The 25,508-nt window shown below is 50.6% G+C and overlaps 1 protein-coding gene and 1 long non-coding RNA gene across 6 annotated transcripts in view; one reads left to right on the forward strand and one right to left on the reverse strand.

Moving 5' to 3' along the window:
• The window catches only part of DNAH10 (dynein axonemal heavy chain 10), a 151,881-nt gene that overhangs the window by 20,346 nt on the left and 106,027 nt on the right, over positions 1-25,508 (reverse strand). For all 4 annotated transcript variants that reach the window (XM_042961467.1, XM_042961466.1, XM_042961468.1 and 1 more), the window contains 12 exons: positions 24,919-25,179; positions 22,748-22,920; positions 21,656-21,749; positions 21,173-21,340; positions 20,176-20,364; positions 16,569-16,740; positions 11,894-12,097; positions 11,166-11,246; positions 8,204-8,401; positions 7,517-7,678; positions 5,644-5,818; positions 94-275 (listed from right to left, as the gene is read on the reverse strand). In XM_042961467.1, coding sequence (XP_042817401.1) covers positions 94-275; positions 5,644-5,818; positions 7,517-7,678; positions 8,204-8,401; positions 11,166-11,246; positions 11,894-12,097; positions 16,569-16,740; positions 20,176-20,364; positions 21,173-21,340; positions 21,656-21,749; positions 22,748-22,920; positions 24,919-25,179 — 2,059 coding nt within the window. The remainder of the gene's footprint in view (positions 1-93; positions 276-5,643; positions 5,819-7,516; positions 7,679-8,203; positions 8,402-11,165; positions 11,247-11,893; positions 12,098-16,568; positions 16,741-20,175; positions 20,365-21,172; positions 21,341-21,655; positions 21,750-22,747; positions 22,921-24,918; positions 25,180-25,508) is intronic.
• Positions 13,170-16,490, forward strand: LOC122232348. 2 transcript variants are annotated; one of them, XR_006209704.1, is made up of 5 exons: positions 13,170-13,211; positions 13,435-13,732; positions 14,582-14,685; positions 15,481-15,680; positions 16,421-16,490. It is a non-coding gene; the product is annotated as an uncharacterized LOC122232348 (long non-coding RNA). The 2 variants fall into 2 exon arrangements; XR_006209705.1 differs by having other exon boundaries at positions 13,202-13,291.

Raw genomic sequence — 25,508 nt, forward strand, 5'->3', positions numbered from 1 at the left:
GCCTATTCCCTCCTTGCTCGCCATCCCTACTCCCAAGACTGAGATGCCAAACTGGGATCAAGCCTGGCTGTTCCTACGTTCGTCTACGCTCACCTCTGATATTTTTAACTTGGCTCTGGGTAATTGAATCAAAATCAATCTCCATCAGAGACCTCAGGAAATTGGGGTCAGACATCATGCCTTTGGCAGTTTTCCAGTTGAGCTCCTTATACCCTTTCATGATGAGGATGCACTCACACACCGTCTGCACCTGTTTGGGGGGCTTAGCAAAGGACCTGGTGAGAAACAAAGACATATATGAATCAGACCCAGGATGCGGCCAGGACCTAGCCTAAATGAGAGTTCCAGAAAACGTGGCTCAACCGAGAGTCATCTCTTGGAGGTGACGCTGCGTGGAAGCCAAGGAAGCCACATCCCAACACCGACTTGGGCTCCTCGGGTGAGCTTCTCCAAGTCAGGGACTGGTCTCCTCCATCAGGCGCCAGATCAGGCTGACGGCATCAGAATCACGGGGGCGGGTGTCATTTAAAATGCAAACCCAGGCCACCCCAAGCATCTGAGTCAGTAGGTCAGGGTGGAGCCTGAGAATCTGTGTTTCTAATTACACCTCGGGTGGCTCCTTAGACTCTACAGCGTAACCACTCTCATTACTGCCATCCATTTACTAGATGAAGAGACAGGGCTCAGCGTTTCACAAAGCCTGCCTATGTTCACACAGCCCGTGGGGTCCGGGGTCCCCACATCCGGGCTCCTTCCGGTCTATGTCACCCCTGTTGCCTTTGTCTTTGATGAGACCAGACCGCCACTCTGCTGATCCAACGATCAGACGTCCAGCGCCCTCAACCCTCAGGGAACCGAGACCCAAAGAAGCAGGGGACGGCACAGCAGCACAAAGACCTGGGAAGGAACAGGCGGCACGTTAACTGGACCCAGGGGGACCGCTTGGCTGCCTGCTGCTGGGCAAAGTACCCACGACCCAGATGAGCTGTGCAGACACCAAAACCGTGAAGAGAGACAGAAGCGTAAAGAAAGTGATGGAGGGAAGGAAAAGAAAGAGAGAAGAGCAGAGATGACAGAGGCCCCAGAAGGGCAGAGGGCAGCCCGGGGGGAGGCGAGGCAGGAGCCCAGCCATTCCAGCAGGAGGCCAGGGTGACCCAGAGGCGAGAAGGAGGGCGGGAGGGAGCGAGAGAGCGAGAACAACGCGGCCAGCACAGCGCTATGGAGACTTTCCGTACTGGGCAAACGCCCCACCCATCCCAGCCCCAGGACCCCCACCCACTCGCCTGCAGACGAGAGCGGAGAGAAGGAGCCACGCGGGGTAAGGACAAGCCAGGGCGATGACTCCGGCACAAAGACGGATGATTAAAGTAATGGTCCTGAGTCACCAGGGGAAGGTTCAATGAGGCCGCCACTAGGTCTTACGAAAGCAGGCGACGCTGTCAACTGTTTCTGAAAGGTTTCCTTCAGGGTTGATGAAGGCCAGGCCCAGGCCACTGATCTTTGACTAATCAGAAGAGGACAGAGGCAGTGAGAGGCTTTCAGATATAAGACGGGAAGAGCCCCGGCCTCAGTGAAGGATCCCGAGACCTTGGGCAAGTTATAAACTATCCAGGGTTCTCAGTTTTCCCATCTGCAAAATGGGGAAACAGAGCCAGACCTTCCCACTCGGAAACCCTGTGAGTCTATGAAAGCGAAGCCCTCCGCTGTCAGCTTACAAACGAGTCCCGGGCACCTCGTGTATACAGAATGCGTCGCCTTCGTAACACAGGATAACTGAGGTGTTAGTCATCCTGAGGTGGTCAGTCTGGGAAATAGAAACATTCCTGTTTCATTTGATTCTTTTCTCCTACCACAAAAGAAACAGGTGAGAGAAAGATGGTGACGATATGCCCGCTCCCCGGAGGGAAAGAATCCTTACAGCCCCGACTCCCCACCTTCCCTCACTCTAACTCAGACACTCTGTCTCCATTTTGCCCTCGGGCCAAGCTCCTTCCAGTCTCAGAGACGGCCGCCTCTAGCCTCTATCCTACAGCCGGTGAATCCATATTCTCTAGCCACGTCTCAGTTTGCATGTCACTTCCTGGGGAATACTTTCCCTGACTACCCCCTGCCCCGACTAGGTCAGGTTCCCCCGTTATCCGTGGTCGTAGCAGCAAAGATCTCCCCGTCCTAACCTTCTCCTGGGTGATCTTACTGTCCACGTGGGATTCCTGCACAAACACCCGTGCCTCCCCGAGAGTGTCAGCTGAATGCAGTAAAGACCTTGCTCAGCCCCAGTGCCGGCACAGGGTCGGTGGGCGGGTGGTGGGCACCCAGAGACTACCGAACGAATGGAACGAAGAAAAGTAAAACCACAAGCCGGTAACAAAGGGAGCCTTTTATACTACAGAGGAACGTCCACTTCTAATCTTCGTGACTCCTAATCTTCCTGGCTTAACATCCGATGATTTCTACAAAGGGGATTGAGCCTCGTAGAAAGAAAGTGCTATTTAAAGAATGAAAGGATTATGAAATTGTCAAGATGTAAGTGCTGGCTCGCCACACTTGACATCCAAATGACCTACGGAGAGCCAGATTGTAGTCGTCTGGAAAAAATAAATTTGGATAAAAATAAAATTGGATCCACTGGGTTCGCACTGAACCCCAGGAAAAATCCCCAAAAGATCAACTATTTAACCATAGAGAATTAAACTGTAAATGCACAGGAAGAAATCATGGGGAGATTGTCTTACAATCTTTCATTTTTAAGGCCTTTTAAGGATGACATAATATCCGAGATCCACAAACTAAAACATTGCTAAAATTTGCCACATAAAAATCTTATGCACAGCAAACACAAACACACACACAAAACTCACAAGCAAAGTCGAATGGCCAATGAACCACAGGGGAAGATATCTGCAATTCACATCGTGGATAAAAAGCTCACCTCCCTATTACATAAAAATCCACTGGAAACGGACAAGAAAAGAAAGCAACAATAACAACAATTCAACAGATAAGTGGGCAAAGTGTATAAACAGTTCACAGAAAAGGAAATACACACAAACCTAACACACGTCTTTCACATATGAAAAAAGGCCAGCCTCACTCACAATAAGGGGGATGCACATTAAAACTACACAAATACAATTTTTCATCTACATAACCAGCAAAAATTCAAACGTGTGATGATGCTCTCTGTTGGTGAGGCTATGGAAAAGCAGGCACTCCCATGGACTGTCAGTGGAGTGTAAATTGGTTCCACCCCAGGGAGAGCGCTAAACAACAGCTGTAGACCTCATAAACGCACACACCCTTGGACTCGGCAGTTCCGCTTCTGGAAAAGCATCCCCGCGGCGGACTTGCCCGGCTGCGCCATGAAGTGCGGTCGGTGCTATTCTTTGCCATGCGGTTTGTAAAGGCAAAAGGCTGGCAACAAGCTAAAGATTCGGAAACTGGGGCCGGTTAAATAGATGACAACACAGCCACCGTACAAAGGAATGTGATGGACTCTTTTTAGATATTGGGGAAGTTCATCATATGTTGACACGCAAAACATCTCCAAAATGCACTGTTCGGTGGAAAAGCCAAGATGTAGAAAAATGCATACGGTGTGTGACCGTTTACACACCAAAAAGAGAAGGAAGAAAATACACAGGTATCCCTTGTTCCAGTAACCTTTAGAATCTACAGTCAGGAACTGAAGAGACACTTATATGCCCGGTTGCCGTGACCATGCACAAAAACCCTCTGGATGACATGTGAGAACCAAAAGGCAATGGGTACCTGCTGTGTTGGGGGGCAGGTGGGGGGGGGAAGGAGGGGGACTAAGCTGATGGGGCGGTCGGGAGGGGGCTTTCACATCATGTCACTGAGATGTTGGGACCATCCTAGCTAATGCTTACTTGACGCCCACTGTGTGGTCCGGAGAGCTCTTCGTATAATAGTTCACAACAGCCCTGAGGCCATGGGGACAATTATTATCAGCCTCGTCTTACAGATGAGGACACTGGAGCACAGAGAGGTTAGGTGACTTACCTGAGGTCACATCCCCCCGTAAGAGGCAGAGCCATACACGAACACATTACCTACTCCCATAATTACATTTCCAGAAACTAGTCCCTTCAGGTCATAGGCCACTTGTGCTTTCTCAGAAATGACTCGAGCACCCTCTTGCACCTGTCTCAGGCGAGATACGGGCATCCCCCACCAGCTGCCGGGGACACACAGCAAGCTCTCCATTTGGTCCTGTAGGAGCCCCGTCTCCCCCTCGCCCTTGGGTCGAGCCGGGGACTCACAGCCCCTTCTCTCCAAACAAATCCCCTTCAAAACTCCTTCCCGACTCTCTGCTCTCACGGTGTTTTTATGCCGCTGACCTGGGAGTGGTGCCCAACATTTGTATAACCGGCGTTGGCCGTTTCCCTTGAATATGTGTACGCTGACGGTCTGTCCTACAACTCAGCTTCGTATGCGTTTCTGCTTTGTTCTGCACCCCCGTCCGAACTTCTGACACGTACGACTGCGATCTTAAAACGTCCATCCTTACGCCTTCATTCAACCACGCTTTGCAAAGCCGAAATGATGACCTCTGCCGACAGCAGTATCCGCAGGTGACCTCCCGAGAGCTGCTTAAGTCCCCTGCCCTGGAATGAGCTGGACGTTCGGTTTCAAGTCCACATGTCTCACTAATAAACAAATGCCAAGGGCCCAGCCTTTGACAAGGAAGGAAGAGAGACGAGCACAGAGAACAAGCATCGTTCTGCCGGGAGCCTAAGACGGAGAGTCAACCACGGGCTTGGAAACAGGAGTCTCTCTCACAGGAGACCGGACTGTGGGGCCAGAAGACCCCAACCCTTTCTGAAAGCAAGGAGGTGATGGGGAGAGAGGAGAGAGCTGAGGGTCCCGGACCAGGGGGAGACGTGTGTGGGGCTGGGCGACATAAGCAGAGGGGCAGGCAGATGGGGGAGTGTTCCTTCCTGCCTTCAGTCTCGTGCCGAGTTGATGAGCGAGATCCATTAACGGTGCCCTAAGGAGCCCCACACAACGCGGGAGAAAGCTCACCCACCAGCCCCACACCAGGCCCCTTTCCCTGGAAGTCCTGTGGGGCTGCAGGGGGGACAGGCATTTTACAAATTGACTCGCCAAAGGTCCGGGAGCCACAATAAAGAGCCCCTCTCCCCACCCCTCACAAGCCCATCTGGCTAGAGCTGGATCAGAGCCTCCCCAGTCGACTCTCAGCTTGTGGCACATCTTTGTCAAGCTATTTTCAGCAGGGCTCCGGCCCCCCGCGTCAAGCGCCCCGGACAGACGCTCGTGTCGTGTTTCCCGAAAAAAGCATCGGCTGACAAACCCCACCTCCTCCCACACACCCCGCTCTGGAACTCAGTCCCCCCCTGTGAGTCAGCCTGGGTCCAAAGTCAACAGGCTCCGCTACCTCCCGGCTGGGGGACCTGGGGCGAGCCATCTTACCGTCCTGCGCCCCACTTTCCTCTTCTGCAAACGAGGATAAGAACAGCACTAACGGTACCCACCACGGAGAGTGCTTAGCACAGTGGCCGGCACGCGACGTGGCTCCACAAATGCCTGGCCGCCGTGATTATCGTAGTTGCTGTCAGGACTGATACGGGCGGCCAAGCACACTTGGAAACTGCCACCAGTTACCTAATCTCAGTCACATCGGATTTGTCCAGCTTCTGCAATTCCAGCTTGGCAGCCTCCAGCATGGGCATGACCTCGGCGAGGGCTGTCTCGGCCTCAGCCTTCTCCACCGCAATGATCTTGTTTTGTTCTTCTATCTCCATGGCTTTCTCCTCTGCAAGCTTCTTCTTCTCCTCAGCTACAGGAGGAAGGGGAGGTTAGTGAAACTACTGGGCACGGAGGTGGGGGGACCATCACCACTGACACAAAGCAGCCCGCAGCCCTCCAAGGCTGGTGCTGGGCTGTCAGGGGATCTAACGAGCTTTGTCCAATATGGCGGCCTTGGGTGTTCCTGCTAGAACAGAAACCTTACGGGGCACGGGGTCTCCAACAGCAGGACAGCTGCTCTGACTGGCCCACCCATGTCCCACCACTCCATCCCACAGGACAGTCCCCCAACCCTGTGTGGCCAGTGTTAGCTGAGGACACTAGGGCCACCCTCCCTCTTTCCGGCTCACTGAGATCTCCCTGCTTCTCGTCACCTTTTCTTATATTTATTCAGGCCTGGCTCAGAACCACCCCTCCTAAGGTGCCCTGCCCCCTCTGTCACCCTAGACCTCATCTCTCTATCTGCTTCATGACATTGATCAAAATCTGGAAGTTGATCTAATTATTGGCTCATTGATTGTCTGGTTCCACTCACTAGAATGTGAGCATCTCCCCAAGGTCTGTAACCCTAATGTTTAGAACAGGCTTTGGTTCATAGTAGGTATACTGGGTTGAAGAGTGTCTCCCCACTGTCCACGTCCACCTGGGAACCTCAGAATGTGACCTTATTGGGAAAGAGGGTCTTTGTAGATCCTAGTTCACATGAGGTCATACTGGGTTAGGGTGGTCCCCAAATCCAATAGCTTGTATCCTTATAAGGAGACCATGGGAAGACTCAGAAACACAGAGGGAAGGAGATAATGTCCCAGTGGTGGTAGACACTGAGATAAACCTAAAAGCCAAGGACTGCCAGCAAACCACCAGAAGCTGGTAGAAGCAAGGAGGAAGGAGGCCTGGTCCTGCCGATCTCCAAATCTGGCCTCCAAAACCGTAAGAGAGCCAAGTGTTGTTTGAAGCCCCCCCCCCACCCACCCAGGTGTGGCCATTTGTTAGGGCAACTCTAGGAAACAAATACACTGTCACCTGTCTGAGAGCACCCAGCTGGGACCGGAGCACAAGGACCGGAGCATCACAGCCATGCTCGTCACCACCTTGGTGTGTCACAATCCTGTGTGCCCTGGGGCCCTGCGAAAATTTATGCTGACTTTGCTTCACCAGATGGCCCTAGGGAACCAATACGGTGGGTGTTCAATAAACATACTGAACGTTCGCTGGATGCCCTAATATTTTCCAATGAGGCATTCTCTCGGGATTCATCTTCACGGTCAAGAAGCAAGCGTGGGCCGAGCGTCTACAGAGCGCAAAGCGCATATGGGCCCTGACGCTATGAAGGATCCCGGTCCCAAGAGAGAGTTTCTTGCTGGAGCAGCAGGAAGACAAGTGCATGGGAAGAAGGGAGCAAGGTCACAACTGTGAAACCGTCAGAACCGAAAAGCAGAGCGGGAACCATCACAACAGTCAGGGGGCCAAGAAGAGGGGTCGGCAGGGGAAGGGTCTCAGGGGAGATGGGACTGGGGCTGGGCCGCGTGGGAAGGGGCTGGAATAACCCGCAGGCGAGCTCGGTGTGGCGGGCAACCGGTGGGAGCGGCCTGCAAAGTCCACATGCGGGAATGTGCATCGTGCTCAGGAGAAAAACAGTGGCCTTCCAAGTGGCTTCTCAGGAATGTCCCCCAGTGGAGCCCCGCCCCATCTGGGGGGTCCCTGCCCCCAGAGCTGGCCCCACACTCACCTATGGCCGTGTTGGTGGCAATCTCCTCCAACAGGGCCTCGCAGGCGGCCGACTTCTCCGCCAGTACGACCTTCTGCTCGGCCAGCTTCTGGTTCAGCTCATCCAGCTGGATGGTGGCCTCCTTCAGCTTGTCCAGCCCCCCCTCCAGACGCTTGCACTGGGCTGAGGAAAGAGAGGACCCGTACCCATCACCAAGGTGAGCACCGTTGCCAGTACGCCCGGGGAAGCGTGCCAGCGGCCTCACTGTGATTCGTCCAACTTGGGCTCAACCGAAAAAAAAAAAAAATCTCCAGGAGATGTTGGCATCAACATCACCTCCACTGCCACGCTGAGACAGCATCGGCCAAAACGAATGTATTTCTGAAAACAGCGCTTCATCTGGCCAACAGCTAGAGCCACAGCATTTTCAAGAGCACTTTCCAACAGAGCACGTTGCTGCCATCAGACCGTATCTCTAAGCAGGGAAAACGGAGAGCTACAAAACGCATGACCCAACACGGATGAATAAAAGTAAGAGCGTGACAGCCCCCTGCCCACCCAGAAGAATCACTCTGAGATGAAAGATCCGGAGCGTGCTACACTTCACCTCGATCCTGATTATTCCCCGTCTTGCTAAGAAACGCCTGCTTAAAGAAAAGGTCATCAGTTGGATCCTTACGTGTTCACCGCCCCGTTCCCAAGTCTTACCTATGTTACACTGAGTTTTCTCGTCCAGTAACTTCGAATACGTGTTAATAAAATCAAGGTAATTTTTGGGAGTTACGTAGTTGCTACGCCTCAGTTTCTGTAGAAATCGTTTGCTGAATTCACCCACGGACTCGTGGACCAAGACAACATGCTCTACCACACCATCTATGTTTTCCACTGGGATCATCGGATTAGTCCCTGAAGAGAAAGGGACAGAGAAAAATGCCTCTTACACACGGAAAAGAGGAGCTTCCCGCAGCTAAACATGGAATTCCCTGTGACTCAGCAATTCTGCTCTGAGGCATGTGCCCAGAAAGACCTGAAAAACGGACTCAAGGAGATTCATGTAGGCCAATGTTCACAGCCACACTATTCACAACAGCCAAACGTGGAAGTGACCCACACGTCCATCAACAGACAAATGGATAAACAGAATATGGTCCATCCACACGACGGGAGATCACCCAGTCGTAAAAAGAAAGGAAATCCCGACACACGATACAACGCGGATGAGCCTCAAACACGTGCTGAGTACAAGAAGCCAGACACAAAAGGACAAACGTTCTGTGATTCGACTTCATACGAAGTGTCAAGAACAGCCAGATTCAGAGACAGAAAGTAGAAGGGGGTTACCAGGGGCTGGGGGAACAGGAAGTTCGTGTTTTATGGGGACAGTTTCAGTTTTACAAGATGAAAAGAGATCTGGAGATGGATGATGATGGCTGCACAACAGTGTGAATGTTCTTCAGGCCACTGACTCTACTCCTAAAAATGGTTAAAATGGCGGGGCACCTGGGTGGCTCAGTCGGTTAAGCGTCCGATTTCGGCTCAGGTCATGATCTCATAGTTCGTGAGCTCAAGCCCCACGTCGGGCTCTGTGCTGACAGCTCAGAGCCTGGAGCCTGCTTCAGATTCTGTGTCTCCCTCTCTTTCTGCCTGATCCCTGCTCACACTCTGTCTCTCTCTCTCTCTCTCTCTGAAATAAACATTAAAATCTTTTTTTAAAAAAATGGTTAAAATGGCAAATTTTATGTTATAGATGTTTTACTGAAAAAAATGAGATAAAAATACATTTTTAAATGTTTTTTTTAAGTTCATTTATTTATTTTGAGGGATGGCGGAGGGGAGGGACACAGAGAGAGAGAGAATCCCAAGCAGGCTCTACACTGTCAGCACGGAGCCCGACTCGGGGCTCAATCTCCCAAACTGTGAGATCACGACCTGAGCCGAAATCAAGAGTCAGATGCTTAACTGACTGAGCCACCCTAGTGCCCTGATATAAAAATATTTAATAGAAAAGGAAAGCAAAAGAGTAGCTATCACTTGGTTGGTGGCTTTTCTGGACCACAGGACCAATCTGTGCCGTGGCAGTTTCTCTTTCCCTGTGGGTAGGGAGCTCTGTCCCTTGGATGGCTATGACACTGTCCGGGGAGGGGCTTGGAATTGCAGGAAGGAAATGCATCCAGTGTCTCTGGCTCTATCCCTTGCGCCCAGCACAGAGTGGCCACAAGGAGGGTCTTCCTTTAAGTCTGTTGAAACAGTCAGTCCTCTCTTCTGGTGCTGATCTTGGTTTATCTTGGTTTATCTAACAGATGGCGAAACACACTCACCTCAAAGCAGAATGTGTCTTCAATTAAAATGAAGGAAGACAAGATTGACCCAAAGTAACCATTCAGCCAGATGCTGCAGATGTGATCTTAAATCATACCGGGGGGGCCAGCAAACCACAGCCCACAGGCCTATTTCCAGCATGCGTGAAAAACTGCCTCACCCACATCCATACTCTGGGGCACAGTTATCCCAACGCCGGGGAATCTATTCCAAGAAAAAAATTCGCAGCAAATTCCACGCGGTGTGATGACGCGGAAGCACTCAAGGCTGAGAGCACAACCAAGTGCCAACACAGGGAGGTGGCTAGCACATCTCTGGAAGCTAAGACGCGTGGATACGGGGGTTGGCAAACCACGCGGGACAAAGCCGGCCCACCACCTGTTTTTGTAAACAAAGTTTTATCGGAACACAGCTACACCCGTTCACCTACATATTGTCGCTGACTGCTTTCATGACACGATGGCAGAGCTGAGTAGTTGCAATAAGACTGTATGACCCACAAAGCTGAAAATATTTACCATGCGGTCCTTTCCAGAAAAAGCTTGCTGATCCCTGAGCCACATCAGCAGGACAGAGCCATTCTCTTAGCCCCTTTACCCATGAAAGTACATTTTGATTAAAAACATGAGCTCTCCCTGCATAAAGGGACAAGTTATTTATTTACTGAATACATAGTTATAAGGTGGAAGCCATTTACGGGGTCACCCAGTGTCTTTTGGCGTGAATCTGCTCAAGTTAGGTCCAGATAAAAAGATTTTTCCCTGAAGACGAACTGACTTGCTTTCTTATGCTGAAGATTAAAATTAATAATCGAGGGCTTAGGTGCTTGAAACTATACAGCAAATTCAGCACGGATTGATAATCAGTCCTCTAAAAGGTCCTTCAGGTATCTCTTGGGTCAGGAAACGGTATACTTTTTCTGTAAAGAGCTAAACAGTAAGTATTCAGGCTTCATGGGCCGTATGGTCTCTCCTATAATTATTCAACCTTGCAATTGTGGCCTAAAAACAGCCATAGACACCACGGTCATTGACCAATGAGTCAGTGTCCCAATCACCCTTTATTTACCAAAACGAGCCACGGGCCACATTTGGCCCAAAGGCCATGGTGTACCAACGCCTGCTTTGGATAATACCTGATCAATTGTCTCCTAAGTTATCCTTGTAAGTCCCCTGCAATCTCTTTAGATTAAAACACAATATAAACCAAAAACACACTGACAAACTTAAAAACCATTCGTGGCCATGGGGGTTAACGATGAAGGGAGCTACTGGACCAAAAGTCAAAGTCAGAAAAGCATTACGTTATTTTGTTACATCATTAACGGGGCCCCACAGTAGCTGTCACGTACCTAGAAATGACTTAGCGACTGCATGCAGGGCTTGAGGGGGCCAGGGCATGAACCAGTCGATACCGGTGTTATTTACAAGACCTTGAAAAGAAGAGACGAAAAGAGATGGTCAGCCTGCAACCTTGAGACGATCACGGACGTTGACACGGTCTTCAGCACCCGGCACGCTGGAGAAGGAGCGGGACGCACCCAAGAATAATTCACCCAAAGCAGAGTTTCTCAACCGCAGCGCGGCTGACATTTGGGCTGGATGACCCTCTATCGCGGGGCTGTCTGTGCAGCATAGAAAGTTGGGCAAAACCCTGGCCTCTGTCAACTAGATGTCAGTAGTACACTCCCCCGCCCACCCGATGTGACAACCAAAACCGTCTCCAGGCATTGACGGATGGCCCCGGGATGGGGCCGGAAATCACCCCCCAATTCAGAACCTCTGCTCTAGAGGTCCAGGTATTGCACCTTCCACGAGGCTGGCAAAACGGTTCAAATGGAAGAGAGCAGGGAGCTCGCTTCGGGCCGTGCACCTGGGCCTGTGAGCATTTCCTCGTTGTTGGAGGACACTGTCCACCGTGGGCAGCACGAGAGCCCGCCGGCGATCGCGAGGGGCAGAGCGGGTCTCACCCTACGCTGCAGGGCCCGAATTTCCGCCCAGTGACCATCTCCTGTTTCACTTTGCTGGGAATGCCCTGCCGAAGGGGAAAAACCCATTTGCAGACTCAGCTCAGGGGCACCTGGGAAATTTCTGCACCGCGTCCTCAGGGTGTCCCCCACCGGCGACATGCCCAGGACAATGTGCAGGTTATTTGCGCTCTTGTTCACAAAGTACTGCCACACGGATTCCTTGGCCGGGCTCGTCCCTTGCTTCAGAGCTTCTTGTCCAATCTGACTGAGGATAGACTCCTTTTCCTCTTCTGGGAAAAGCGCGGGTACGATCCCTAGAGAACAAAGACACAATGAGTTTTTCAGCCTCGGAGGGGCGGGGAAGGGGTGGGATCGTCCCTCTAGGCACTTAAATGAAAGGGGCACAGCATCAGTGGAAGAGCCGTAGATGCCAAGCTCAAGGAGCAGGGCTTGTGGCCTGATTCTGAGGCCCAAGACTGACACCCCATGTATAAACCCCTCTGAGCCTCAGTCTCCTCATTGAAGTGGAAGGAACAAACGTCTCCTGCTTACCTGGGAGGGTTACCGTGAGCGTACTCAACCAGGGACAACTGTGCCCCCAAGAGACATCCGGCAATGTCTGGAGACGTCTTTGGTCGCCCCGGCTTATGTGTGTGTGGGGCTGGGGTGCTGATGGCATCTAGTAGGTAGAAGCCAGGGACACAGCCAACCAGCCTGTAATGCCCAGGACAGCCCCACAACTAAAAACTACCCTGCCCCTGATGTCATTAGGGCCCAGGATGAAAAACTCTGCTGCAAAGTGTAAGGGCTTCGGAAAACAAGTAGCCTTGCCCATTTGGGGTGCTATTAAATGAGACCCACAGAAGCCCTCTCGTCTTCACAGAAAATACACCCCAGCCCTGCAGTGTGGTTTACAGATACAGAAAAGGACAGGGCTGGTGCTTACGCCCATCCTCACGAGTCTGCAACCCATGTGTGGAAAGTCTGATGCCGACCCAAGGAAGCAGGTGCTAAATGCCATGTGACTAGCGGGGACTATAGGTGCCCGGGTATTCAGGAGGTACGAAGCTGCCACCGGTGAAGGAGGCTTCTTAGGGGAGGGAGACCCTGCGTGGCCCCGGAGCTAGAATTTGGAGGAAGTTTGGCACCTGACACTTTAGACTAGAAAGTGGAGTCCCTCTGTCCCCGCCCGTCCCCACTTCCTGGCCAAAGGTCTCTCTTTTCCTTGGGAGAATCACTTCACAATCATTCTACGCCTGCGAGCGGTTTGGGTGGCCTGCCCAATCAGAGCCCTGTGTCAACCGGCCAAAGCGATTGGCTCAGGGATGGGGCACGTGATCTGAGCCAGCCAATGACAGCCCTGCCGAGCCCTCGGACCACAAACATCGGGGAAAGAATCTCATTGGCCCAGGCTAAGCCAAGGAGGAGGTGAGCCTCGGGCATCTGGTGCTGTTTGTTTGTTTCATTACTTTGGGAAAATCCAAAATTGCAAATAAAAGAGAAAAACGGTAAAGCCAAGACAGGGGTGGGTGGTGGGTGGGGGAGACCCGTTCGGAATGCTCTCTCTTGAGCACTTGAATCCAAACGTGCCCCCGACTTTTTCAGTTTTGTGAATCAATACTGACTTCATCTCCCTCTAATTTCACATAAGCCAACTGGAGTTGAGTTTCCATCGCTTGCAACCACGGAGGCTGATAAAGAGAGGGAGAAAGAGAGTGCAGCAGGCGGGAAGAAGGGCCTGAGCAAGATGCAGAGGCAGGATGGAAAATAAGGAGGGAGAGGAACTCAGGCTGCGGAAACAGAAGTCAGTCCGCGGAGACCCCGAGCTGGTGACGTGCGCAGAAGGTGGTGTGTCAGGAAGCAGGAAGATCGATACAGAGATACGTGTGAAGAGTCACAGTCAGACACGATGAGGGTCTGGCTCTGGTGGCCGGTAAAGGGAGCGCAAGGTAAGGGACGGGTTCCAGGGACAAAAAAGAAAGCAGGACAAAATGTGGGAGGGGCCAGGCGTCTGATGCACTCCAGGGTTTCGGCCTGATGGGAATTCTGGAATAACTAAATCAATGGGGAGATGCAGACACAGCCCTCTCGGGGCAGGAAAGCAGCCAGACTCTGGCAAGTCGACTTTTTCTGACTGTATCTATACCATTTCGAATCAGTATCCTACATTTTTATGAACCATCTGTTGGGTTCCCATACGGAACAAAGATGACGCGGCAGGCCTGGGGCTGCTCTCCTCACTAAGGCTTGCTTACAGGGTTGGCCCCTGGCCCGTGTCTGGGAACACGGACTTTGGGAGGGTTCCCACTACCATTCAGGGATCAGAGTAGCTCATCAGGCCTGATCTGTCTGTGCAAACAGTGTGGCTCATGCTGACCACCTGCTTTCCCCCTGGAAATCTAGAATTTTCAGTAGGTGCCAGGCAGCAGGTGCCTACGTGACCAGCCCCCAGTAAACACCCTCGGCGCTGAGTCCCGAACGGCTTCCCTGGGAGATGACACTTCATGTGTGTCGTCACAATCAGACGCCGAAGGCGTTAAACGTATCCTATGTGACCGCCCTGGAAGAGGGCTCTGGAAGCCTTGCCTGACTCCCCAGACTTCGTCCCGTGCGCCTCTCCCCCTCTGCTCATGGTGCTTTGTGTCCTTCGGCCGTGATTAAATCACAGCTATGTATACCGGAAGAGATAAAGAGGAATTCGCTTCCGGTTCCCCTCCTGCCACCTCAGCCTCCGGCTCACTCCTCTTCTCCCTGAACTCAGCCCCGGGCTCCCCTGATGTCTCACACTCTCCCCGCAGATGCTCCCATCCATTTCCAAAGCTTTAGGAACCACATCTGAGAGCCAGACCCCTACATCCAACTGCCGATCTGCTACAGATCGAATGGTGCTCCTCCACAAAAGGTATGTTGAAGTCCCCGGGACCTCAGAATGTGACCTTACTTGGAAACAGGGTCTTTATAGAAGTCATGAAGTTAAAATGAGGTCATTAAAATGCAAACTGGCACAGCCATTCTGGAAAAGAGTACGGAGGTTCCTCAAAAAATTAAAAATAGAATTATCCCATGACCCAGCAATTACACTACTAGGTATTTATCCAAAAGCTACAAAAAAATGCTGATTCAAAGGGGCAGATGCACCCCAATATTTATAGCAGTGCTATCAACAATAGCCAAATTATAGAAAGAGCCCAAATGTCCATCGACTGATGAATGGATAGTATATACAACGGAATATTACTCAGCGATCAGAAAGAATGAAATCTTGCCATTTGTAACAACGTGGATGGAACTAGAGGGTATTATGTTCAGTGAAATAAGTCAATCAGTGAAGGACAAATATCATATGATTTTACTCCTATGTGGAATCTGAGAAGCAAAACAGACAAACATAGTGGAAGGGAAGGAAAAGTAAGATAAAAACAGGGAGACAAACCATAAAAGACTCTTAAATACAGAGACCAAACAGAGTGGCTGGAAAGGAGGGGGGGGGGATGGGCAAAATGGGTGATGGGCACTGAGGAGGGCACCTGCTGGGATGAGCACTGGGTGTTGCACAGAAGTGATGAATCAGTGGGTTCTACTCCTGAAGCCAAGACTCCACTGTATGTTAACTAACCTGATAATAAAATAAAAATAAAACAAAACAAGGTCCATAAGGTAGGCCTTAACCCAGTACAACTGGTGTCCTTATAAAAAGGGGAACTTTGGATCAGAGACAGACACACGCACGCACGGCGAACACCATGTGAGTGGGAAAGCGCAGCGGGGAGACGCGCCCACGAGCCCGGGAGTTAGCGGCAAACCAGCAGAAGCCGGAGACGGGCCTGGAACAGATTCTCCCTCAGAGCCCCAGAAGGAACCACCCCAGCAGGTGCCTTGAGGGGGGACCTCCACACGGTGAGACACTAAATGTTTGTGATTTTAGATTTTTTTTAACTTTGCTTATTTACTTATTTTGAGAGAGACAGAGCAAGGAGGGGAGAGGGAGGGGGAGAGGGAGGGAGAGAGAATCCCAAGCAGGCTCTGAACTTCCCAGCGCAGAGCCCGGTTTGTGGGGCTCGAACCCACGAACGAGGAGATCATGATCTGAGCCAAAATCAAGAGTCGGATGCTCAACCGACGGAGCCACCCAGGTGCCCCCAATTTTTTTTAAGTCATCTCTACACCCAACGTGGGGCTCAGCCCTCAACATGGGGGCTCAAGTGACCCTGAGATCAAGAGTCGCCCACTCTTCTGAGCTAGCCAGGCGCCCCAAATGTTTGTGGTTTCCAACCACCCATTTTGTGGTACTTTGTTACCAAGGCTCTAGCAAACTCTCTCTAGCAAACACTATCCGACATCCAGTTTGGATTTTTTGTAAGTGTAGCCATCTCCACGCACCCCTAGCGGCCGGTCCTCCCCCTCCTAGCAATGGAACCACTCACCACAGGCTCCAGCCTGAAAGGGGGAGCCACCCTGGGTGCACTCGCCCTCATCCGATCCGTCCCTCGTGAATCCTCCCGCTTCCCTCCATTCCCGCGGCACCGCCCATCCCCACCCCCCGGCCCCGTCCAGACCCAGGTCATCTGTCGCCTGCACACCCCAGCGGCAGCTCCAAACCAGCCACCCTCTCCCGCTCTCGCCTTCCTGTTGTCTAGACCCTCAGGGCAGCCAGAGGGACCTTTGAGAACAAGCCTAGACCTCATCATTGCCCGAGGACGACCTCTGATCTCTGAGGGCCCCGCCAGGCCCGCGCCGAGCGGCCCCTCCTCCGGGCCGGGTATCCGGCCAGCACGGCCCGCGTACCTGACGTCAGCATGTTGTTGATGAGCTCCAGGAAGCCCTCCTCGGCCACGTGGGCGTCCGTGAACAGGAAGATCATCCTTTTGTTCTCGGTCCCAAGTTTGAGATAAAGGTTCTTCAGATCTTCCCGGAAATTGTTCTCGGAGTAGCCTCGGCTCAGGAGGATCTCAAACACCTGCCGACACGGAGCACAGCATCCGTGAGACGACCGGCCCGCGTGAGGGTCACAGGCCAACGGCAGGGGGAGAGGCTCAGGCGGTGCAGCCGTCTGCGGGGGACGAGTGACAGCAGAGCCAGACGCCCCGGGTCATTTTCACAAACGCTGCTGAGTGAGAAACGCGGGACGAAGAAAACGGACAGTCCTTTGTGCAAACGAGCGCACACACGTGTACAGTGTGAGAGTGTGCAGGGAACGCAGGTCTGTGCAGAGGGGACCACGTGAGTATGGCAGAGGAAAAGGACACCTTCATTCGCTAAATGAGTCATTGGAGGGGCACCTGGGTGGCTCCGTCGGTTAAGCATCCGACTTCAGTTCGGGTCACGATCTCATGGTTGGTGAGTTCGAGCCTGGCATCGGGCTCTGTGCTGACAGCTTGGAGCCTGTTTGGGATTCTCTCTCTCCCTGTCTGCCCCTCCCCAGCTCGTGCTTGTACTTTCTCTCTCCCTCTCAAAATAAATTTTAAAAATGTTAAAAACACACGAGTCATTGGAGTCACAGAGCGGGGAGAAAGGAAAACGGGACCCACACAAGCACAACCATCACGTGTGGGTACAGGCCCGGCTGCGAGTTCATCGAAAATTAGATTGTGGGAAGATGTGTAGAGAAACTAAGTGGGAAGCCAGTTTCGATCCCTAAAATTTTAAAACCCTATTACATGTTTTCGAAATGGACACAAATGTAAATGAGGACACACCTTCTCCGTTCGTTTCCGTCGGCTCAGAGGCCGGGAAGTTGAACTGCAAAGAGCCAACTGTCAGTTCTGAAACAGCTCAGGGGATTTACAGCGACTAGAACATCCCTCGTCCGCTGTCACCCCTCAGCCCCGATATACCCACGCACACGGGGTCACGTGCACGCTCTGCCCACTCACGTGGGCCTGCAAAGGCACATTCACGCAGGGAACTCGGTGCGCACGCACACACACACACACACACACGGCAACATGGATGACTTTCAGCCAAATACGTGTGGTCTCCAGTATCACCTGATACCTGCAGACCCCAGTGATCCTCCCTGAGCTAGCTTCCCCCTTACCCTCAACAGTTCCTTTTTTTTTTTTTTAAGTTTATTTATCTTGAGAGAGAGAGAGAGAGAGAGTGGGGGGGGAGGGACAAAGAGAGAAGGAGACAGAGAATCCAAAGCAGGCTCCGTGCCGTCAGCGCAGAGCCTGACGAGAGGCCCGAACTCACGAACCGTGAGATCATGACCTGAGCCGAAATCAAGAGTCAGAGGTCAACAAATGAGCCACCCAGGCGCCCCGCCCTCAACAGTTCCTAACACCACTTGGGCATGAACAGCTCGCTATGACCCCACTCCCCAACCTCCCCCCACAATTCCAAGGGCACAGTAACAGCCCAGCACACGTTCACCCTTCTCCTCTGTCCCTCGGACATCCTCTCTGCCGTTCCTCGAGGCCAGGCCAGGATGCACGACACTACCTCAGAGGACAGTACGTCAGATTTACCAGGACCGATCAACGGAAGAAATCAACTTGTCTAGGAAAATGTACAAAAACTATAAAAACAGTTACATCTGGACCACATATCTTATCAGATCTGGAAGGTAAAGCAACCAAATTTATTATTTTTTTTAGAAATACTTTAAACAAAAGTATATACTGCAAGCTAGATCCATTGAACTAATCATGACTGCTCTTCTGTACAAAGAGTTCTCACAGAGGCGCGTGGGTGGCTCAGTAGGTTAAGCATCTGACCCTTAGATTCAGCTCAGGTTCATGAGTCTGAGCCCTGCACCAGGCTCTCTGCTGTCAGCACAGAGCCCGCTTAGGATCCTCTGTCCCCCTCTCTCTCTGCCCCTGCCCAGCTGATTCTCTGTCTCTCCCCCTTGCCCCTCCCTGACTCACAGACTCTCTAAAACACACACACACACACACACACACACACACACACACACACACACACACACAGTCATGCATGGGTCTTGGCAATGACTTTCTGGATAGGACACCTCAAGTGCAAGCCACGAAATCAAAAATAAACAAGTGAATCGTGGAGATGACTCTTGTTCCAAATCAAGCCCCACTGCATGCTGCACGTCTCCGCTTTGAGAGGCTCCTGTAAGGGCACTGCCAGTGGGTATGGCAGGAGCTCACGGTAAGTTTCTAAGAATGGTGCGGAGACACAGAGACCCCCACGCAGTGCTGGTGGGACCGTACGATGGTGCGGTTGCTTTGGGAAACAATCTGGCAGTTTCCCAAATGATCAAACACAGCACTGCCACACGACCCGGCAATTCCACACCTAGGTGGACGTGTGGACACAGAAACTTGTACGTGAATGTTCACAGCAGCACCGTTCACAGCGGCCAAAATGTGGAAACCGGGCACCTGTCCGTTAACGGGTGAATGGATAAACAGGGTGTGGTCAATCTATACAACAGAACACGATTTGGCCATAAAAAGGAACCGGGCAGTGTTATGCGGCTGACACTTGAAAACAGGCGGTTAAGTGTAAGAAGCTGTCACAAAAGACCACGTACTCTATGATTCTGTTTATGTGAGAGTCCAGGATAGGGATGTCTATAGAGACTGGAAGTATGTTAGTGATTTTTTTTTAGGGCTGGATGAGGGGCAGAAAGATAGAGGGGTAATAGCTAAGGGGCAGAGGATGTCTTTTGAGGGTGACAAAAATGTCCTCAAATAGACTGTGTTGATGGTTGTACGTATCTGTGACTATACCAAAAAGCACCGAATCGCACATGGGTGAATTGTACAGTCTATGAATTATATCTCGACAAAGCTGTTGTTTGGGGATTTGTTTTTTGAAAGAGATTCTAAGAATGGCCCAGAACCGTGTGGGCTGGTTGTGCCGACACAGCAGCCAGCAACTTGCTGACCTGAATGCTGGGTCCGTGGAGGTTTGGGCCGATCCCTCCTCCGTAGGAGTGCACGCCACAAACCACAATATTGGCTCAAGTTTGACTTTCAAATTCGATTTGACATAGTGTCCATTCTAAAAATAATACAAGGGGCCCCTGGGTGGCTCAGCTGGTTAAGCATCTGACTTCGGCTCAGGTCATGATCTCACGGTTGGTGGGTTCAAGCCCCGCATCAGACTCTGTGCTGACAGCTCGGAGCCTGGAGCCTGCTTACATTCTGTGTCTCCCTCTCTCTCTCTGCCCCTCCCATGCTCACGCTCTGCCTCTGTCTCTCTCTCAAAACTAAATTTAAAAAAACATTCGAAAACAATACATAACTTAGATTCTTCGGACATTCGGTTAAAATAATAGCAAGGAAAAAACCCAATTCTATACTCTATGAAAACATCATGGTATGATCTGATCTGTTTTCGATTCTTCCAATGTTTGCATGAACTACCGACGGGCGAAATTGCTTTAATAAACCATTTCTGGGAGGGGAGGTCGACTCACCTCGTAGCCGGCGGTGAAGGCGGCCAGCCTGGAGAGAGACTGCTTCCCTGAGCCTCCGACCCCCACGAGCAGGGCGTGGCCACGGTCCATGCGGATGATGCGGTGCACGCGGGTTAGGTGTTCCAGGGCATCGTCAAAGAGAACCAGGTTCATCTTGGTGTTGCTTTCGTTATACTCCTCAAGAATTTCCTGAATTAAAAAAAAAAAAAAGAAAGGATCACTGGATTCTGAGAGACAGACTTTCCTTTTGTCCGGGAGAAATTAAGAATGGAGGAGAGATTCTTTCCACCCCCCCAATAATCTATAGTGGTTGAAATAATTAAATTGTTTGGGTTTATGGGACTAAATCTGGTATTGGCAATCAAGGCTTCTATGGGCTGGTTTGTGATCGGCCGGCAGTGAGCCAAAGCGGATTACAAGGCTCAGTTCATGAATTAAAATGAAAACGGATAGGGGCGCCTGGGTGGCGCAGTCGGTTGAGCGTCCGACTTCAGCCAGGTCACGATCTCACGGTCCGTGAGTTCGAGCCCCGCGTCAGGCTCTGGGCTGATGGCTCGGAGCCTGGAGCCTGTTTCCGATTCTGTGTCTCCCTCTCTCTCTGCCCCTCCCCCGTTCATGCTCTGTCTCTCTCTGTCTCAAAAATAAATAAAAAAAAAAAACGTTGAAAAAAAAAAAATTTTAACAACAAAAAAAAAAAAAATGAAAACGGATAGCGGAGAGCTGAGTGGTTCCCAAACCTGGCTGTGCATTGGAACCCTGGGACCCTCCCTGGGCTGGACGAATGGAAACCCAGAGGGGTGAACCCTGGGGTCTGTGTATTTAACACATTCCTCAGGTCATCCCCACGCACCACTGGACGTGGCAACCACCGGATAAGACACAAGCTCTCATTCTGCAGCCCGAGACACAGGCGTGGGCATTCTTCCCAGTGCTGGGCTCTGCTGAGAAGCGCTCCCAGGAAAAGTGGGCCTGTGGAGAAGGTAAGCCCCATCCACACCTGAAACAAAGCCTTGGCTGCCTCGTAATCCTGGATGTCTTCATAAATGCGTGTTTCCTCTTCCTGCAGGGCCGTCCGGAAGTCTCCAAACAGGATGGGATCCCTCATCACCACCTCCATATCATCGTTAAAATGTTCCATAACCAGGTTGCCTATGTGGTCTTGTACCTTTTGACAGAAGACCGCTTAAGGACTCAAACTCGACAACATGTATGTGCTAAAACTTGTCAGAAAAAGAACATATGCTAAGATTCTCTGAAGTACTTTGCATTCGATTCCTTTCTCTGTTGCAAGGTACTCCATAATCCACCCTCCTCTATCTATCAACTTCTGTTGTTAGTGTATTTTTCTCCAATTGGTGAACTATATTTAAAAAAAATACTTGGGCGGGGGGGTGGGGGGTGGGTATGCTTGTTTACTTCACCCAGAGAAGAATTTTGTAGTTAGAGTTTTGAATTTGCTGGTATAGTCTGATGTACTGACCAGCTGCTTGTCTGCTTCATTGATCAATCGGTCGTGGAAGATCCTCAGACACTCGTTCCTCCAGACTCTCACCATCTGGGTCACCGTCTGGAACCTACATGATGGAAGGAGCAAAATCAGTCGTGAAGCCCTCTAGAGAGAGGGGGGCTAAATGCTACCATTTTCAGATGGATACACAGGGTGTGGAAAAGGACAACATTTCTATAGTCCTTTCTCCCCCCCTGGCCTCACGTTAATGAAATTTTAATGGAAGTTAACAAATCAAGTGTAAAGACCATAAAATCATCATCTATAATCTATCCTCCCGTAGGGGAGAAAAAGAACGTTATCCGTAAATGACGTAAGTGACATAAAATGAGGACCTGACACGGCTTCTACTTGCTGGAATATAAGAATTTAAAATCAGCATCAAGGCCACTGGCAGCTTCGTATTTTAAGAACCAGCTCCATCCGGCCCCAGTTCGAGAACTTTCTCTGGTTGCTGGCAAAGAGCCCCTACTCCCCCCCTTAAATCCCTGAAGCTGCCTTCTCCTGGTCTTCCTCAAGGGTACCTGAGAACAAGTTTGGGTATGTGGAAAGTCCTCAACTAACTCACTTTTCAATTTTTTGTGGACTCAATGTGAACACCTTGCAGACCTACATAAAGCGCACATTAACGTAAAGACATAAGTCTAGCTTTAATGAGAAAAGTTTTATACCCAGAGTTAATCCTTTCTGTCCCTTGTGCTTACTTCTACGTTTTGTGGGTCTTTCACAAAATGTAACTAGCAACTGCAAACAATTCAGGTGCATTAGCAAAAGGCAACTTTAGAAAGAATACACGGTCAGTAGAGCATTCCCACCAAGGGCTTAAATATCACGTGTCTACGCATCTGTCTTTCACGGCTCCCCTGTCTTCAAGTCAAGGGCTTACAAGTCATCTGGCCTTAACCAAGCCCTTAACCCTTTTCTTCATTTAACATAAACAAAAAGACACTGGGTGATTAATTGATGCAATGACTCATCCATTTCATTGACAAGTCCTCTGTCTTAAAAGAAAATCCACCATCATACCCATGAGCCACATGGGGTATGGAGAGAAGACAAACTCACCGCCCCGGATCGGTGAGGAGAAGACCATTAAAAATTCTTGAGAGGTCCCGAAGATTAAAGATGTAATGGAACTTGGATGGTGTGGGAGGCAGGTCCTGCACAATGGTTTTGTAAAGCGCCAACGTGCAGAAGGTCAGCTTGTCACTCACAGCCATGATGCTTTCATGAAACACCTAAAAATTGAAAAGACACCCCCCCCAAGTGTCTATCGATGGATGAATGGATAAGCCAATGTGGTCTATCCATACAACGAGTGGCACATCATTTGGCCACATCGAGGAGTGAAGCACTGATATGTGCCACCACACGGATGCACCTTGACAACATGATGCCAGATGAAAGCCTCCAGTCACAAAAGACCACGTGGTGTACGAGTCCCTTTATATGAAATGTCCAAAAGAGGCAAATCCAGAGAGACAGAAGGCATATCAACAATTGCCAGGGGCTGAAGGATGGGATAGCGGGACTACTTTTGGGTGATGAAAATATTCTGGAATAAGGTGGTGGTGATGATGGCACAACATTGTCAATGTACTCAATGCCGGTAAACTGTACTTTAAAGTGGTTAAAACAACGAATCCTACACTATGTGAATTTTATCATAATTTTTTTTATTTTTTTTCAACGTTTATTTATTTTTGAGACAGAGAGAGACAGAGCATGAACAGGGGAGGGGCAGAGAGAGAGGGAGACACAGAATCGGAAGCAGGCTCCAGGCTCCGAGCCATCAGCCCAGAGCCCGACGCGGGGCTCAAACTCACAGACTGCGAGATCGTGACCTGAGCTGAAGTCAGACGCTTAACCGACTGAGCCACCCAGGCGCCCCTATCATAATTTTTAAAGAGGAGATAAGAGGGGCGCCTGGGTGGCTCAGTCGGTTGGGCGTCCGACTTCGGCTCAGGTCATGATCTCGTGGTCCTGAGTCTCATGAGTTCGAGCCCCGCGTTGGGCTCTGACAGCCCGGAGCCTGTTTCAGATTCTGTGTCTCACTCTCTCTGACCTTCCCCCATTCATGCTCTGTCTCTGTCTCAAAAATGAATAAACGTTAAAAAAAAATTTTTAAAAAAAAGAGGAGATAAGAAAAAAACTGAAAAAGCCAGAGAAACTCACCATCTGATTTGCTCTGTTTCCCTAGATTTTCTCATTAACTGACAAGTCAACATGATGTGAAACCAAAGCCCACACCAGCCCTCCGTTGGAGTCTGACTGGACCAGGGCAGACCTCACGGTTTTGGAAGCGAATGGCTTAAGGTAAGGCACGGAACACCAGGTGCTCACAGTCCCTGGTGATCACACCTGGCCACTCCACACCTTTACCTTTCCTGTCCCTGAAGACCGTGTGCAAACCTCACTTTAGGAGGAAAATGCCGGGAGCAGAAGGTCATCATTTAAATGCATGGGTTCCATTTGTGGGATGGCCAAGTTAAATCGACATAAGGAGAGCAGTAACTAGTATCTAATGAGCATCTGCTATGTTCTAGACGCCGTGCCACACATTTTATGTGCATTCTCAGTGAGGCGGCTGCCGTCGTCATCCCCATTCCAGATGAGAACTGGGTCTAGGAGAGCTCAACGAACTTGCCCAAGGAGCAGCATGGGGCCTGACTCGAGGTCCTGGTCCCCTAGTTAATTCACTGCTGCGGCTCAATGTGACACATGTAACTCAGGGCCACGTCATGACCTCCGTGGACCCAAGACACTTTTGCCTTCTGGGCCCCTTCCTCCATAAAAATATGTTACTTTATCTTTTATGACCGCACTGATATAAAGATGCATATAATCCAGACTGGATATTTTTTCTTCCAGTTTTGAAAGAAAACATTTTTGTGTGCCCCTAAAAGTACCGTGGGCCTTGTACCTGCTGTGTCTAATGCCCAAGAGGGCCATGCAAACACTCTACCCAACAGAAGGCCCTCTAGTTCAGACTGCTAATTAAATTTTTTCAATGTTTATTTTTTAGAGAAAGAGACAGAGTGATGGCAGGGAAGCGGCAGAGAGAGAGAGAGGGAGGCACAGAATCCGAAGCAGGCTCCAGGCTCTGAGCTGTCAGCACAGAGCCCGACACGGGGCTCGAACCCATGAACCGTAGGATCATGACCTGAGCCGAAGTCAGACGTTTAACCAACTGAGCCACCCGGGCGCCCCTAGACTGCTAATTAAAATCAAGTTACCGAGGTATGGCCTTTCAGAATGGAGGAATAAATTAAATGCAAAGACTCCTCTGAAGGAAATGGTACATTGAAGACGCTGAACAGTGAAATAAATCTCGGATCAACTTCATTGCGGCCTCCTCCAGCTTTTCCCATCGCAGCAATAAAGCCAAGGTCCCGAATGCTTTTGCAGTTTAGCTCCTTCCCACGGTCATACAGGTAGCCTTTTTCCAACAGCAGTTTCAGCAAGGCAATTGGCTGCTGTGTGCCATATTCATCCACCTTGATTTAGTTTTTAAAGAAAGGAGATAACAGTAGTATCGTAAAGCAGAACTCAGGGATGCCTCTGCTAACCATCTAAACTAATTCTCATCTCTCCTCTTACTCTCTCAGAGCGCTCTGGTTTTAGTTGCATGGGGCTTCTCAAGGTTTGCAACTATAGATTCATTTGTAATTATTATTTTTTTTATCTGTCTGCCTCACTCAACTGTAAACTCCATGAGGGCAGGGACTACTTCTGTTCTGTTCGTCACTGCACAGCACCAGACCCATAGGAGGCGCTCAATAAATACACATTAATTGGATGGATGCACAGATGGATGAAAGGGTAT

The sequence above is a fragment of the Panthera tigris genome, chromosome D3 (genome assembly GCF_018350195.1).
Source record: "Panthera tigris isolate Pti1 chromosome D3, P.tigris_Pti1_mat1.1, whole genome shotgun sequence".
Lineage (NCBI taxonomy): Eukaryota > Metazoa > Chordata > Mammalia > Carnivora > Felidae > Panthera > Panthera tigris.